At 39.2% G+C, this 13,883-nt stretch overlaps 1 protein-coding gene across 2 annotated transcripts in view; it reads left to right on the top strand.

Annotated features, from left to right (window-relative positions):
* The window catches only part of slc24a4b (solute carrier family 24 member 4b), a 34,707-nt gene extending 21,356 nt beyond the window's left edge, over positions 1-13,351 (top strand). Inside the window, exons 10-17 of one of the 2 annotated variants that reach the window (XM_087852300.1) lie at positions 634-725; positions 4,082-4,251; positions 4,473-4,614; positions 5,544-5,710; positions 7,248-7,362; positions 8,914-9,026; positions 9,142-9,207; positions 10,026-13,351. In XM_087852300.1, the coding sequence (XP_087708426.1) occupies positions 634-725; positions 4,082-4,251; positions 4,473-4,614; positions 5,544-5,710; positions 7,248-7,362; positions 8,914-9,026; positions 9,142-9,207; positions 10,026-10,175 (1,015 nt within the window). In that variant the 3' untranslated portion in view covers positions 10,176-13,351. Of the gene's footprint in view, positions 1-633; positions 783-4,081; positions 4,252-4,472; positions 4,615-5,543; positions 5,711-7,247; positions 7,363-8,913; positions 9,027-9,141; positions 9,208-10,025 lie in introns of both variants that reach the window. The other variant, XM_087852298.1, reaches the window with a different exon arrangement.
* The last annotated feature ends 532 nt before the right edge of the window (positions 13,352-13,883 follow it).

The following is a 13,883-nucleotide window of genomic DNA, read 5'->3' as shown; positions in this document are numbered from 1 at the left end:
ACATGTCGTGTTTAACTAGAAGGGCTTTTTATTGATGTCCTCAGGTAGTCTTTTATTCCCATTCTGTCCTGAGACTCAGAGTTCATTTGAGAGGGAAAAAGGCAACACAGAAAACACAATTTGCAAACAAAAATGATAGCCTTGGATCTTCTCTTGCAAACTGCAGCCTATAATCACAAACAATTTTAATTTTTAATGTTTCCAAAGGTGCTGAGGGGCTAGAGTAGCTCTTGTAATGCTGCTAGTGTAACCTCTACGCAAATTATGTTCAAAGGCAGCGGTGTTGTTTTTTTGATCCATTTTTATGTAATGGCACTCAAATGGTCCTGCTGAGAGTCTGAGGCTGAAAAGCTTGTTAATGCCTTCTGGGGATATTTTCTTTCTCTCTTACGCCAATGCAGAGCAGCTCATTATGTATAATGTAATGCGCTGATATTTATTAGAAAGTGAGCCACCTGAGTTGTAAACTGTATAGGAGAAATAAGAGGATTATTCTGGCTAATTAATACGTGCTATATTTCAAACAAATTGGTGCCTTTCATCTAAAGCTGATAAACCCATTTGCAGATAAATCTTGTGACTTTTTTCTCTCCTGCACTATCTCTGATTCATTATGTTTAATCTTTTTACTAGATTCAACTCCAGCATGCAGAAGTTTTTCATGGGAAAGTCAAACAAAAATGTGGCAAATGGCAACGCGGCAGCCAGCAGTGAGATGGAGGACGGTAATACTAGTTATGGCTATGTTTGGGATGACGACCCGTCATCGCCTTTACTTCCAGGTAAGGTTAATCAGACAGGCTGCGTACCCATGACTAGTCTCTGCTAAATGAGAGACTGTATGTTGAAAAGGCAACAACGTGGTTAATCCTATGGAAGAATGTGGGTATTTCCTCCTGTTATAAAAGGGCTGTGGCTTTGATCTTTGCTTCCTTTTGGCTAACTAACTTGAAATGCTTCTGCTTTGTTCTTTTAAAAATATGCCTAGAACAGTAGTTAAACATGTTGTGAAATTAACTTTTACAACTTGGTGGTTAGATAAGAAGATCAATACCACTCATAAGAATGTGAAGCTATAGCCTACAAACTAAAACTGCTAGCCAGCGGTCACATAGCCATCTGCCCTCTTTGTTCTTGTAAAACAGTAGGCTATCCCAGCTGTACCTACATTCACTCACCTTCCGCTTCATTATTAACGCCTGTTCAGCTGCTTGTTAATGCAAATATTTAATCAGTCACATAGCAGCAAATTGATGCGTTTATGCGTGTACACACGGTCAAGACGACCAAACCGAGCATCAGAATGGTGAAGAAAGGATTTTCCCCACTGGTTTTACAGAGACTGGAAAAGGAAATATCCAGTGAGCTACAGCTCTGTGATTAAATTGCTTTTTGGGTGTCAGAAGTCGGAGGAGAACCGCCAGACTGCTTTGAGCTGATAGAAAGGGAACTGCAACTCAAATAACCGCTCATTAAAACCAGGGTTTGCAGAAGAATGTTAAATGTCACAGCCTGCTTCAGTAGTGTAGCTGGCAATGTCCATCCCCTTATGACCAGTGTACCCATCTCCTGGTGACTGCTTACATCAGGATACTGCACCATGTCACAAAACTCACACCATCTCGAACTGCTCTCTTGAACGTGTGTTCACTGTACTCAAATGGCTTCCACGGTCACCAGATCTCAGGCCCTTTGGGATGCGGCGGAATGAAGATTCATATCAAGGATATGCGGTCAAAAAACTGAAGCAACTCTGACTAGCAAGGTGTACACCAGTGGGTGGTGAGTTTATTTGGCATATAGACATGAGTGGAATCAAAAATACATTTCACAAAATGTCAACTATTTCTTTTAATAATTCTTCAGAAGCACAACAAGCAAACTTCACAAGACACAATTTGTCATGTCCAAAACCCCCCCCCAAAACTCATTTTCTCAGTTCTCCTTTGGGTGATAACCAAGTGTAGCTTTTTAACAGGCACAAAATGAAGTTTTAAAAGGGCAACAACATAATAAAGTTCAAAAAAATCTTTTCAGATTAGTTTAATGTCACAAAACATGTTGTTTTAGGTCTCAAGGTTATTCTGGGAGAAAAATTAGTCTGTTAAATAATACCATTAGTGTCATGTTACAGTACTTTATAGCCACAGTCCTCCACTTCTTCCTTCTTTTTGAACTCTCAGAGGTTTTTAATTAGACATGTAACCCTTCTGAGAGACCTAACCTTTCCTACTTTGGCTGCATTAGTGCTAACATGCCTGTCTGTTTAGCCTTACTAAACTTTTTCTTGCTTGTTGTCAACAGTGTTGTGCTGCTGTGTGCCAGTTCTTTCTGCTTGCATACTACTTTTCTTCTGCTGATCTCTGGGGTGTAGACCCACTCGCTCCTGAAGTGGTAATGAATTTCACAAGAGGAAATGTTTATGCCAGCTCTGTTTACACATTTAATTTATGTGCATTCTTGCATGTATAATAAGTCAAATTAAGGCTGAGTAAAACTAATAAGTGGACTGTAGAACTTTTAATTCCCCACACACTGAATCTTAGTACTAATTGCGTGCAAAGACCAAATGTGGATTTGCTGGGTGCCAATAAAGCAGGCTGAGTTGAAGTCTGAAGCGGGCTGACTGTTTAATGTGTCAGCCAAATTACAGCTCGAGTTGAGTCAAAGGTTCCTGCGGTTACATGTTCAAAGATGCACCCTTTGAAATCAGTCTTGGTTGCTAGTTTTAAATATTTAAAAGATTTTATTTTACAAGACAATATGGGAGAGCTATTTGAAGTTCAGTATCCAGAAATCATATGAACTGCACACAGTACTCTTATTTTAACCAACCCAGTTGCTGTGTAAAACTCTCCTGTCAATATTCCAGAAGCATGAAACACTTGGGAATCAAAGGGTTTTTGAACACCTCCTTTTCTCCACAAACATTCTTCTTCTACCAAGTAACTTTGAGATTGAAGTCCAGGAAAGGCAGAAAATTCATATTTTTGTACTACGAGCATTTATGGAGAAATGTTTGTAATGGGCCCTTGCTTTTCTAGCATGCGCCACACACATTCTTAGTGATAGTTTTACATTTTTTCCATCCATTTATATCTCTAAGAAATATCATAATGTGCAAAAACTAATGTAGGAAAGAGAAATGCTGTTAGGATTCATCATTCCTGAAGTGGTGATGCAAGAATCTGAATCGAAACAAGTTTAAAAAAATAAAAAATAAATAAAAAAAAGAAATAAAAAATTCAACTCTCAAAAACACTAAAATTCTTATTTTTCTTTTGCTAGGTAGTTTGCCTTGGAGTACACATTTTGTTTCCATGGCAAACAGGCGTAGCCAGGAGGGCACCAACTGGTCTCCAGGCGTGTCTGACTGAGGCGTCAGTAAATCACCAACTTGAGATCAGTTTCTATATAGCTTTATTGTAGTTTCACATTGGAGAATTTTATATACAACTTTATATAAAACTTTCATCTCTGTAAATCCACTTAAATATGATTGGATAATCTATAAAGCTGAGTTGAATTGTCTGAGAAATATCAAATATGGCATTTTCTTACAGTCTACCCATTTGAAGCGAATTGAACTGAACTGTATGTGCTAAGATTGGCATCCTGGTGCTCCAAACCAACAATGTTACCTTACAATTGGATTCAGAGAAGCACTTACCCTGTCACTGAGAGAGCAGGTGACATAAAGGCATCAACAGAAAAAGAAAGAAAGAAATAATGGATTTTTCGAAAAGGAAGACATCCAGATTTGTAGATGCAAGGTATTCCTCATCTTGGGATGGTTTTACTTGATATATTTGACATCTAACTGCCTTCACACTGATTGGGGAGTGGTAGAATAATATGGTCTAGTGCAGCTCTGTTTGACACTAATTAAATGGCAGCTTAGCTCTCAGTAATGCTTTATTTTGGCTTGGAAGTCTATAGCGCTCAAGACTACAAATTTATATAGCAGATGTTGTTGGGGTTTTTTTTTTTTTTTTTTTATTATTATATGCTGTAATGGTTTGGACCATTATTGGTTTGTGTCTTGTATTTATTGCTGTAATGTGTGCTTCTACCCCTTTAGTCAAGCCAAGCAAAGCTTACAGCCGTGGCTCTGTGGTGATGGTGGATGAGATCATGAATGCAAGCCCTTCAAAGTTCAGGTTCCCAGAGGCTGGCCTCCGTGTCATGGTGACCAGCCATTTTGGACCCAAGACCCGCCTGCGCATGGCCAGTCGCCTCATCATTACAGAGGTACAGCTGGCCGTTGGTGCTCCAGTAACTAGATTTAGCTGCCTTTTATGGGTTAAAGGTGGGAACTATTTTCAGCTTTATTTCTAAGAAGCCCTGAAGGGTTGCATGTCATCATACACATAATTTCATTGTACAACTAGAGGAACAAAATCCATTTTAAAAGCAGAAGTAGTAGCATGTTCGCTCATGTGCTCTTTGACTTAGTTTGTTTCTTTTGAAAGCGCCAGAAGTTGGTGCAAGCTGCCAATGGTGTGGAGACACAAGTGATCGACGGGAAGGTTGAAATCGAGAATGGAAACGTGCCAGAGGACAAACCCAGCGAGGTGGAGGAAAATGACACCATCTCACCTTTTCATATTCCAAGTACGTGCTTGATGCATTTCCTTGATGAACGTGTGTAATTGGGGACACGCGGACATGCCAGTCATATTTCAAAACTTGCTATGCGGCCTCCTGTAGGTATAGATTTTTAAAAACTAGAGGTGCTGTTAGTGCTTAGAGGAATGCTTAGTTGGATGGCGCTGCTCAATCTGCTTAAGAATTTATTTCTGCTTCGGCAGTTATTGATGTTCTTGCTTAAATTGGGCAGTAGGTTCTTGTATACCAACTGATGATTATCCTCTTTGACATCTCTAAGCAGGGCTGCCCTTTTATCAGTCAGTGTCTGCTCATGTGAAAAAACTGAATCTGATTATCCTGATTTATCATGAAACAGACGAATTTAAGTGGGTGGAATTGGTGTTGCATCTTGTTAGATTATAAATGACATGGAAGAGTAAAGGTTTTGGTGCTTTAAGGCACACTGAAATCTTTTTCCTCAAAATAGAGTGCTCTGTCAGTATGAGAGCTTCATTTAAAAAAGAAATGAAGCTTGATGCTCTGTTTGTGGCAAATGACAGATGAGGCAACATGTTTATGTTCACTAGTAAAACCAAAGAGGAACTGAATACAAATGGAGCTACAGTTTAGTTATTTTCAGTGTGACCTTAAGCTGAATAATTTGCAGTTGCAGACTGTTTAGGCTGTACATGTAACACAGTCTTCATATAACGCTGTAAGTGATGTGTATTTCTAAGTATACCACAAATAATTTGAAGGTCCAAGCAAAAAAAGACCGAATTCCCCGAAAGGTGTAAACATTTGAAAAAAGGCCAGAAAAAAACATTAAACGGAACTGATTTGTTTTTGTTGGCATGTGATGCTAAAGCTAATAATTATTTTTAATTTTTTATAAATTAAGGATGGCCAAAATAAATTGACAATCTTGATCTCTTGCTGTTGTTTCACTGCAGGGGGTATAGGCAGTAAGTTTAAGTGGCTGATCTCGTGGCCTCTGCTCCTGCTGCTGTTCTTTTCGGTCCCAAACTGTGCCAAGCCTCGCTGGGAGAAATACTTCATGCTCTCTTTCATCCTGTCTACTGTCTGGATTGCAGTCTTCTCCTACTTTATGGTCTGGATGGTGAGTGTAATATTTGTATGCCAAAGATCATACAGTAGCATTAGTCATTTAAATCCGGAATTTGCAAAGCACAAAGTGAAACATTTTAATCTTGCTTGACTGCTGCTGAAGTAATTATTTGATTAAAAAAAACCCCAAACTGTTAAATATGAAAATTGGTGTAAACTGTTTTGTGTAATTGAAAGTGGAATTTCTATTGCTGTGTGAAAATAAAACACACAGTCCTTCAGGTCTTCAAATAACTGACAGCAGATTATCATGAAGGTTTACCATGTTTTGTGCCACCTGAATATGGTTTCAGGTGTACATCATTGTAAGCAAACATTTTCTGGGCTATAAGAGCGTATGCTGCAATGATGATGATTCGATCATACAAATATGAAAATAAACCACAAACCAGGGGTTTAACCAAAGGTTGTAATAAAGTAAAGCATACATGGTAACTTATTTGGCTTTCTGCTTGTGCAAATTCAGAATCAGAACTGCCTTTACTGTCATTGTGTGTGTCACGCAGATGTAAAACCATGACACTAACACAAGACATTAAACTGCAGAAAAGTTAAATTTATAAGATTTATGTATCAGTAGTGAAACCTTAATGTTAAGTATTCATGTAATGTTCCGCTGTTTCTGAAGAGGAACACTTCCGCTTATATTTAAGGTGCTCTTTGGAAGGGATCGACATGAGCTAAGTCATCAAAGAAGCTCAGGCACTCTCTTCTCAAAGAAATTTAAGCCCCCATCATGGGGTGAAAGGGTGGAGAGTGGAATATCACAAATATGAGGAATCTTCAAAACTTGGACAAATGCAAGATCTCGAGCCCAAAACATTCTCCAAATCCAGTCCAAATGAAATATGATGAACCACAGCAGCATAAATTGCAACCATGAAGGCACCTACAAAAGCAAATAAGGTTAATTAGAGTTGTTTTAAGCTGAGGCATTTAGTAGCCTGCAATTCATAAATTCGAAAGGTTTCCATTTGGATAAGACTGTTGTCACCCCTTTTTAATACAACACAACTATGCTATGAGAATAAAGGCGTTTTAAATTGTATTTGAAAAGAGGATCTTGGAGTTGCATTTTACCCATGTATGTTATATTTTAAAAGACCAAACTGAACAAGTACAAAGACTGAAATGCACAAGTTAACCTAAAAATGTCTTGGACTACCCTTACATGCTAGCTTTGAATGGCTTGTTGCTAGCTTGGTCAGCAGCAATCTAACACTTGCAATCCAAGGAACCTAGATACAAGATGATGCTCTGATTTCATTTGGGGAGCTGATATTTTTTTATGTATATATTTTACAAAGGCTAAAAGTTAATCTAACCAGTAGTGTTTGCTTAACTGTTCTTGCCATGTCTCTAGCTACCATATAAGCAACAGCATAGTCAACTGAAATCATTCGTAACAATGTTGAATGGACTGAAGATTCATACTATGGTTCAACATATTTTTCATCAAAAGAACATTTATCTTTTGTCTTGCTTTGTGTTGCCATTTGTTGAGCACTTCCTCCCACGTATACTTTCAGGTGACCATAATCGGCTACACTTTGGGAATTCCTGATGTTATCATGGGCATTACTTTCTTGGCGGCAGGAACCAGCGTCCCAGACTGCATAGCTAGTCTCATCGTGGCTCGGCAAGGTATTTTCATCTGTGGTTTTTAAATGGGCTCAAGTTTATTCATAAAAGGGCTCTTTTCCAATCCTAAAAGCAGCTGCTCTGCCTGCGTTACACTTAACCATAATTGTAATTGATGTTGCCAGTGCCACCCCTCTCGTGTGAATGTACAGTGAAAACCCTGTAACCATGACAACTTATCTTGATTAACTTACCCCAAGTTTGGCTATGAGGATAATGGAAATATTGCCTGAGTATTTTTTGAAATTGCTTTGTAGAACAGTCCTCTGGTATACAGAGCAGTATATGTTCAACTTGATTACTACAAGGTGCCCAAATGATTGTAGAGTCGAATATGAGGCAGTCTGTGGAACAGTGTACAGTGAATTATGTAACAAAGTGATCACAAATCTACAAAAATGACTTTCTAGACATCAGCCTTATTGAAATGCTGTTCATCTATGAATGCCTGGAAACCTCAATGAACTGAAGCAATGCTGTAAAGGCTTGTAAAGTTTTTCCAAATTCTGCTTCTTCATTTGTTTTTGTTAAAAATGACTGTGCATTATGTTGGTTGCTTTTACCTAATTTTAAGACCTAAAGAGGACTTTTCAGCATGACAGTATATTGAACATAAAGAAAATTTGAACAAGCGTATGCTAGCAACATGCATCAAAACCACCGTGCTACATGACCTCATCTCACCTCTCAGAGAAAGCATCAGGGTTCCTGGATCGTCAATTTGTTCTTTCCATTGTAGAGTTGGGTTTTTTTTTTTGTTGTTGTTTTAAATTGGGTTTGAAGAAAGCTCTAAATTCTTTGCATTTTTTGTTGTGAAATGTCATTGTTAAATTGAAATATTTGCCCTTGCATTCGGTCACAATGATGAATCCATCCCCATCTGCATTTAAGGGCCTAGTCCTGCCTCTGATTTACTTTGGGGTTTCCTCAAACGCACAACCCCGTGAACGTTTCCAGTGCTCTTGCCCTTAACTTTTTAAAAAACATGCTGCTCAGATAGATAATTGTTATATTTACAAAAGTGTCATCTTTAACATTTCGTTTTTACATTGATGTTTAATATGTCCCCCCTTTCTTTTAAAAAGGAGGTAATCCATTTACATGTAGAATTATATGAAACCCACAGATGGAAGCTGTATGTGTTGCATGCATACAGGTGTGAATTTAGAAATGCAAAGCTGGAAATACTGCTTTTTTTTTTTGTTTTTTTTTATTTTATTTTTTTTATTTATATAGATGGAGATACATAGATATAGGAACTAGTGCAGTATATGTTCAAAGCTGTCAGTTGTCTTTTATGTACATAGACACAAGGTTTTTTTTCCAAGTGGAGAAGTACTCAAGATCACAAGAACAAGAGGAAATAGTACAGCGCTGTTTATAGACGTTACTCTGCAGGCATGCGTCACTGCTGAATAAGGTTAGGGCCCTCGTGAATACCAGAAGCTACAGAACAGCAGAATTGTTGGAAGTGAAGTATTTTTATTTTACCCAAAAGTCTAGAAGAGAAAACTTACATTTTTAAACAACTTTGTTTGGTCTCTTTTCTTGCAGGTTTGGGAGACATGGCAGTGTCCAATACCATTGGCAGTAATGTCTTTGATATTCTAGTGGGACTTGGGGTTCCCTGGGCGATGCAGACCATGTGCGTTAGCTATGGATCAGTGGTGAGAGGCTAGTTTGCTCTACAAGAGTTTGTACTTGATCGTTTCTGTTCTATTAAATAGATGAAACCACCAAAATCCAGGTGAATCGTGCACATGAGTCTTCTTTGTGTTTCAGGTGATGATTAACAGTCGGGGGCTGCTTTACTCAGTGGTGCTTCTCCTGGGCTCTGTGGCCCTCACGGTGAGAATAAAATGCTTACATGTTGTGTTTACACATTGCTCTCTTCTAGAAAGATGATCTAGTTAATTGCTGTACATGTTTTAAATAAAACTGAAGTAATATTACAGAATTAAGATCACACTTCGGTTAGTGTTGTCTCTGTTCTGTAATAATTGGTTCATTCAATATTTAGAATTCTACAATGTGATAACCTTGTGCTGCATTTGGCAATAAGCTGAAATTTGATATCCAGCTCCAGTCAGACACATTCATAAATTTCACAGTGTGACATCAAATATACATGACTCCCCACACAGTCAGTGGTAAACAAATATTACTTCTACAAACTGTAGTTATTACAAAATGTGTGCGTGGTCCCCCCCATATAGATATTCTGTAGCAGTATCACTCGATTGTGCACAGCAGAGTTCTGGCTGTTGGTGCGTGTGTGTCTTTTTCCACTTTAGCACATTTTATATTAGTAATCCTCAGCATGCACATGTAAACAAATACATAATCATGAGTGGAAATCGTTGCAGTGAGTAAACAAAGGAAAGAGTTGAATCTACAGCTCTATTTGCTTAATGGTGAATTTTAAACACTGATCAGGTGTAGACGGTGTAGATTGTTTTACTGTAGTGCCAGCAAAAAAACTTTCTGTCAGTGAAACTTGCGTAATTGGTTTTGTCTAAACAGATAATGCTGCTACATAAATGAAAAATTTTGTTTTTATTTCATTTTATCTGGTAGACTGATTTTGAAATGATTCTTTTTCTCATGCTCAGGATTCAGTAACAAGCCTTTTGATGTTTTGTGTGTGTGTGTGTGTGCGCGCACAGGTGCTGGGGATCCACTTGAACAAGTGGCGGCTGGATTTAAAGCTGGGCGTGTACGTCCTCATCCTGTATGCCGTTTTCCTCTGCTTCTCTATCATGATAGAATACAACGTCTTCACTTTTGTCAACCTTCCCATGTGTATGGAGGAGTAGAGCACAGCAGCATGCCTCGAATACCAAAACCTCAAGGCTCCCATAGCAACCCTCAATTTTCTTTTCTACAATAACACGGACCTATCAGCAGACTGTTCTCCTCCTCCTTTGCACTCTCTTCTTTGTAATCCTTTTGTCCCAAATATGAATCTAATTTACTTACGAGGCAGTAAGCTGTAAGAATGGATGCCGTTGTACGTCTCAAATTTGTCTCCTTGTCACACAGTGCCGGTCCTTAATGCCCGTTATTTGGGGCATTGCCTGTTACTGCAGTAAAGTATTTAGTTCCTCTGTGCGCCTGCTATCTTTCTACTCATCTAGCATGCCTTTAGATGTTGGGGACCTCCAGAAATCATAAGTGCCCCTGTTAATTGTTGGTGTGTTTTCAATGTTCACGTTGTAGAGATTCACACACAATTTCCAAAGCCTTTCCACAAACCAAAAGAGTCTGTTGAAAAAGGAAAAAAAAATTAACAAACCACAAACCTTGATCCCAATCTAAACCCTCACAGAGAGCTTTCCGTAAAGTAATTCCTTAAAGATTTACCAATTACCCAAGAACCCAAAGACTCACTCGCTCTTCAGCTTTCTGGAGGAGGGTCTTGTCCTTGGCAGCTCCCCTCCTCCAGCTTGGACCTGACTCTCCTGGCATGGCCTTTGGCATGAGGGAGCAGCTACAGTTAGTGCTACACTTCACTCACTTGCCATGTGCAACTCCCAACCCTCTTCTGCTTGATCAAATCTTTGTTTTCTTAAAAAAAAAAAAAAAAAAAAAGACCTTTTTGTCTGGACACTTTGTGTCAAGTTGTATCACAGTCCAGATCCGATGACTGTGAGAGGTGTTATGCATATGCAGCACTGCACAATGTAAATTTGTAAACACTTTTTTTGTAAATTTTTTTTTTTTTCAAAACAAGGTTTTGTCTAGTATGAAATATGGAAGAGAGCTTGTTGCAAATATTGGACATTGCCTGTTTTTCACTGAAACAAATTGCACATGAAAATGCTTTGTGTTGCTTTCTGCTGTAAGGAGATTTGACCACTCAGAGGTACTGGCTGGCAGTGGCGACTCCACTCCAGCTTTATTTTCGTTTAGCAATGTGTCATTCCACTTTTCCCTCCGCACAAGTTCAGAAAGACAAACGGACGACTGGCTCCACATCTGATCTTTCTCATCAGGTGGCGTTCTTATTTTGAGACTGCATCCGCATGAAGATATTTGTTCCAAAAAAAAAACCAAACAAAAAATGCAAAGAAACCAGATGGTTCTCAACACTGTCTGCTATATCACCTTCTGGCCAGTAGGGACTACTGCAGCTCCTCTACCCAGGGCAGAGGGGGGCAACCACAGCTGTCAGTTATCAGGGAAACACAGAGGTGGAGATGGTGATGGTCTCTTGATTTTGAGTTACATGTAGATACTGCACTTTAACAGCCGTCCTCTCATTCTGAATCAACTAGTGCTTCCTTATGTGTGTGTGTATTTTCAGTGTATAAGTGTCCGTGTGACTGTGTGTGCCAGAGAACATTGAGTGCATGTGTGCGGGCCCACGCTACGTTTCTCACACCGGACTCTAAAACAGACCGGGACCTTGTTAACAACATGAGCACACCTGTCTGCAGTGCATGCTGGGACATCTAAAGCAGCTCCTCCACAGCACAGTGAAAGGCTGAGGGCCTCTGGGCATGTCAACGGATGCTGCCCTGCCCACTTTTACAAAAAACGGCAGCTACGAGCCACACTGCAATCCAGACATTTTGACATCATGCAAAAATGCCTGTGAGGAGTCCGCAAGTGAGGCGCAGAGACTTAATAACTATGTTCGTGGAGAGTGTTAAGTGTTGAAAATATTCCTCTGCCCCATTGTTGGCAGCAGGCACTTGTATATGCAATCTCAATGTAAAAAATTTATGTGACAGAAGGACCCCCTCCCCCCTGCAAGAATGCCATATAAGGATGGAGGGGGGAACCTTGAAGATGTGATGTCAGTTTGTCTACTAGTACTTGATGTGTGAGCTCACAAGTGTGTTTGTGACAACTGAGGAACTCTGTGCAAAGGATGGAAGTGTCTGGAGCAGTGGCTTTGTGGGTAGTCTGGTGTCTCCTCTTACACAATCCTTTGTCGTCTTTCTCCACTCGCATTAACTCTCCGCCAACCCTGGCTCGAGGAGGTCAGGGGCAGCAGCGAACATGGGATGGTGGCATGAATGGCTTTTCTCAGTTGTTGTTGTGGGGGTTTTTTTTTTGTTTTTTTTTTCCCCCCCCCCCCCTTAAATTCCAGAGTGAGAGCAGGCTTTAAATGATTTTTTTTTTTTTTCCTCTTAAGAAAAAATTTAAAAAAGTCAGACCCACCCCAAAAGCTGCTAGTTTGTCAGGGTTCAATGACTGTGGATCAGCTGGAGGTGACCACACAGGGAGTCTGCCAATCGCCTACCCTTGTACAACAATCCTCTGACCCTCATAACACTTTTAGTGGCAACTCTGTACATATGTACATAGCCGCTGTTTTCTTTTAATTTATATTTTTTATGCTTTCTTTGAAGAAGGCATATTTGTACTGTACCTGAGTTGATTCTGAATTTTTTTTTTTTTTTTTCCTGTGTATAGTTGCTGTGGTCTTTGCCCACTTAAGTGGGCAAGGGCGCACCAGGGTTAAACACTGCTCATCTGTTTGTTGGACAAAGCATACATTCTCATTAATTTTCTGATCTACTTTATTTATTTTTTTAAATGGAAGAAGTGGGGGGGATGAAAGTAGACTTCAGAGGCCATATTTGTTGCAGCTCTGCGAAAATCCAGATTGTATGGAAATCCTGTGTGGGAGGGGAAAAATAAGTGCACAAACTTTCAGGCACACATTTAACAGACTGAGACAACTTGTGTGTATTTGACTGAATGCGACCTGATGCACTGTGAGCTCAATGTGACGTGGGAGTTGTTTGTTAAGAGTAATAATGATTACAAATATATTTAATGTAAAGTTAGTTACAAAACATTACTGAGGACATCTGTATAACTTATATGAATGTATTGTCTTGCTATACTGGACATATCCAACCCAATGCATTTTACTGTAAAGCAATAATGTGAGGAAAAAAAATAAAATGGCAAAATAATTCCTGTACATTTGTCTCATAAGTTACTGTTTGTGAAATGCGTTAATTAAATGAAGCCATTTGTACATGTACCTGATGCTTGTTCTGTTTCTCGCCGCATGAACTCAAATGTCAAATTAAGGGGCCTTTTGCCTGTTCGTACCCACTGTTCAGTAAATTAAGTGGTGCTTCTGTGAACCTTCTTATGTGTCCACTCATAAGAGAGTGCAGCTAGGACATGAGCCACTGGACAGAACATTAGTAGTTTGAACGAGGTAGATTGCAAGCAGCTACAGTTTCCTTGTTATATTATTTCAGAATTTTACAAATCGCAAGGCTTGGATTACTCATTCTGTGGAAAATTAATAGTTGCATATACTCCCCTGATATTTAGCAAAAATTAATTTTACAGTATTGTCCCAATTTTGGTCAGATGCTAACATCCTGCAGAGCCTGCACACAGTGAAGGGATAAATCACTATCTGGAAAAATGGGCCGAACAGAATTAGTTTTACTTGTCTGCTTGTATCGGGTATCAAGATGACCTAATACGAGCATGTTAATGATGACCCGCTGTAAAGTCCTTGTAGTAATAATAATGGATTGCATTTA

The sequence above is a fragment of the Neolamprologus brichardi genome, chromosome 15 (genome assembly GCF_056152115.1).
Source record: "Neolamprologus brichardi isolate AB-2024 chromosome 15, ASM5615211v1, whole genome shotgun sequence".
NCBI lineage: Eukaryota > Metazoa > Chordata > Actinopteri > Cichliformes > Cichlidae > Neolamprologus > Neolamprologus brichardi.
Note: the sequence above shows the minus strand (reverse complement) of the source record. Positions and strands in the feature narration are given on the sequence as shown.